A 3492-nucleotide genomic window follows, 5' to 3' on the forward strand; every position below is an offset into this window, starting at 1 on the left:
TTTGCCCACAAGACAGAGACATGATTTAAGGTAGTGGTCCTCAACCTTTTTGACAGCAGGGACCAGTTCCATTTAAGACAGTTTATTAACACACCAGGATGGGGGATATGGCTTCAGGATGATTCAGGAACATTACATTCAGTCTCACTTCCTGCTACACTACCCCATTCCTAACAGGTGCAGACTGGTACTGGTCCATGACCAGGAATTTAGGGACCTTTGCTTTAGGGGACATAGGTGTCAATATAGGCATTGTGAGATACAATCTGAATCCCTCCTTCTTTTAGCAATTGCCCACTGACTGAGCACCTACCAAACAGGGAGGGATGAAATACAACTCGATTTTGGGAACTGGTGGAAGTAGTTCACAGCAGTGACCATGCCTGAGGCTTATGTTGATGGATAGTAAGACAGGGGTAAAGCAGTTGGAAGAAAGGAGCATCCACATATTTGAGTTCTAAGGATGTTTTAACTTCCCAAGGGCAATGCCTAGTAAGAGATTGTGTGTGAAAGTCAATTCTTGGTTAATGACTTCTGTTTCTTCTTAATAAGATCAGAAGATATGGCTCGTGTATGGAAAAAAAAGGAGAATCCGTGACAGGCAAAGACTTCAGGACTCTGCACTTTTTTGAAAAGATCCAGTGAATCCTGACTCTTATTCACCAGTGACATCAGTATGCTATCCTGGGTCTACATGGTGACTTAAGGCTCTCACCAGACTGAAAACAATTCATTTGCAAAGCAAGCATTTAAGCCTCTCCTTTCCTCTCCCAGACTTGAATATAAAAGAACTGGAATATCACATGATTCACTCACTTCTTGTCACTTACAGAATAGTCATGTAAGTGAAGATAGATGATTCACTTACCATCTTCAGGGCATCCCAGAAGAACCAGTAGTGCCTATTATTCATCTCCACAGCCACTTAGAAAATTAAAACGCTCAACAGAATTAATCTGAGCTAAAGATTAGGGTTCTGTCCAGGAAACATACTTGTTTCTGGTTTCAGAGCCCAGAACTTCCTCCTGATTTACTCATCACCACCCCCCTACACTCCACAGCAAACTAAGGATCACCTGGGCTTGGCCCCACAAAGGATGGGGAGTGGGGCCAAGCCCACATGACACTTTTGTCAAGGACTAAGTGCCCAAACATGTCAAGCCAGAGATTTTCATTACAAAAGCTAGAATAAAGATACAGTGGCCCCCAAACAATTGGACTTCCTTAAGGCAAGGCTCATATTCTGTATAAAAAGCTAGCTTGCCAGAGACTCTTCACAAGACCTGAAGGCCAGACAGCTTGGACTTTTCTCTGCACCAGGTGAGTCTCTCTACTTGTGATTTCTTAATATTTGTCTAATCTTATTTTATTTCCTGGACTCTCTCCATCATGCTAAAATATATATATATTTATATTAAATGCAATTGTGATTTGTGGTTAAGGTGACATTACAGATCTTTTTGACTCCCCCCCTCAGATTGTAACTATGGAGAATGGTCTGTGTGATGATGACTTGCTCAGTTACAGGATAGGGACTACCAAGTCCAGAGTACATTTAGTGACTTTTATTACTTCTTCTAATCATTACTCAAAATTTGATATATTGAGGCACTGCACTGGCAATCTGTGTGCTCAAAACATAGGTTTTTCTTTGCTTCATGATGCCATCCATCAGAGATCTTAAAATGTGGGAGTAATTTGCAAGCATAATCCATGGGAAATGATTAAGGGAGAGGACAAGGCAGGTACTTGTGCTGTGGCAAAGGAGGAAGGTGACTTGAATTTGGCAGAGAGTGCCTGGGAGGAGAGCCATGGTGGGTGAGCCTGTATGGAAGAAGAGAAAGGATGGAAAGCCTTCCAGAAAGCATGCACATGGAGAATGACGTGAACAGAGCACCAGAGGTGGACTCATGTGGGCTCAGGGCAAGTTCCCAAGCAGCTTTCCTATGAGAGCTATGTGGTGGACTTGAGAGAATAGACTTGAGACTTCTGACCTTATGCCCTTTCCAAGTTATTAACAACCTGGAGATTCAGTGAATCCTGAGATGGGCATTGTGTTGTGTTGCTGATATAGGTTTCCAGAACCACCAAAAAGACAGGAAGGCTAAAGGTCAGCACTCCACTCTATGTGGTGCAGAATAAAGCACACTTAAGTTTCTTTTCTTGAATGTGCACAGGAATCAAAGAAGTTTCCATTAACCTTAAATTCAGAGAAACAGAAAGGAAAAGAAGACAGTTGGTCACATATGTAGGGACATGAAATGAGATATATTTATTGTTAAGTTTGTCTTATTCCCTGTTTCAACAAACCTCCTGGTAAACTTTTCAGTCTCTAGGTCCAGCCTCCTTTGAAGCATGAGTTCCTACCAGCAGAAGCAACACAACATCCCACCTCCCCAGCTTCAGCAGCAGCAGGTGAAACAACCCCAACAGCCACCACATCAAGAACCACTTGTTCCCACTCCCAAAGAGCCATGCCACACCAAGGATCCACAGCCTGGCCACACCAAGGATCAACAACCTGGCCACAACAAGGTTCCTCAGCAGCCTGGCCACATCAAGGATCCTCAATATGACCACACCAAGGTTCCCGAGCCTGTTCACCCTCAGGTCCCTCAGCCTGGCCACCCCAAGCATCCACAGCCTGACCAAACCAAGGTTCCTCAACCTGGCCACACCAAGGATCAACAACCTGGTCACAACAAGGATCAACAACATGGCCAAACCAAGGATCCACAACCTGGCCACAGGAAGCTTCCAGAGCCAGTTCACCCTCAGGTCCCTCAGCCTGACCAGCCTAAGATCCCTGAGCCATATTCTCCAATAGTTATTCCAGGCCCATCCCAGCAGAAGACCAAGCATAATTAATATGGTAACAGCCATGCCCTTGAAGAGCCACCAAATGCTGAACACCTTCTTCCCTTCTGCTTCTGTGTTGTAATTATCTTGTCATCAGTATGTTCTCACCATCTATCAGAATCTCTCTCTTAACTGCATTTTAAAATATATTTTCTATGAGTGCTGAACACTCTGAAGGGTCCTCTGAGCCTTTGAATTATGCTGAAGGCCTAAGTGGCTTTGCTGGTCCTAAGTTGCTCAGGTCTCATCTGAAGAGTTGATCTGATTGAGAAGAATGCCTGTTTCTGCTCTGCCACCATTAAATGAATTTAACACCACTTTTGACTACTTATGTCATTTGCTATATCTGTCCCTTCCTGGTCTGTCATGAGTAGAGCCTGTAATCAGAAAGCAGTTGGTGTAGACATCATTGATCTGTCCTGGTACTGTGTGCTTCATGAATGTGTGAGTGTGTGATTTCATATGGGGCATCCTGAAAATGGCCATGGCTCTTGTGTAAGGGAACCCAGAGCCTGTCACTTTGGGCAGCCACACCTGGAGCAGGGCACTCCTCTGACACTGGGCTGAGTCATGCCTCAGTTCCATGGTGCCTGCTCCAAGCCACCTCTGATCCTAAGGGCCCTGTCCCCAAGG

General features: G+C 44.6%; 1 protein-coding gene across 2 annotated transcripts; it reads left to right on the forward strand.

Annotated features, from left to right (window-relative positions):
* Positions 1–1077: 1077 nt before the first annotated feature.
* On the forward strand, positions 1078–3013 carry LOC128628204 (small proline-rich protein 3-like). Of its 2 annotated transcripts, none has more exons than XM_053670531.1 (2): positions 1078–1320; positions 2337–3013. In XM_053670531.1, exon 2 carries the CDS (start codon positions 2356–2358, stop codon positions 2866–2868), a length of 513 nt encoding a protein of 170 aa, XP_053526506.1. In that variant the 5' UTR covers positions 1078–1320; positions 2337–2355; the 3' UTR covers positions 2869–3013. The 2 variants fall into 2 exon arrangements, with proteins under 2 accessions (XP_053526506.1, XP_053526504.1); XM_053670529.1 differs by having other exon boundaries at positions 1081–1320; positions 2330–3013.
* The last annotated feature ends 479 nt before the right edge of the window (positions 3014–3492 follow it).

This window comes from Artibeus jamaicensis, unplaced genomic scaffold, assembly GCF_021234435.1.
Source record: "Artibeus jamaicensis isolate MK-2021 breed Jamaican fruit bat unplaced genomic scaffold, CSHL_Jam_final contig_1715, whole genome shotgun sequence".
Classification (NCBI taxonomy): Eukaryota; Metazoa; Chordata; class Mammalia; order Chiroptera; family Phyllostomidae; genus Artibeus; species Artibeus jamaicensis.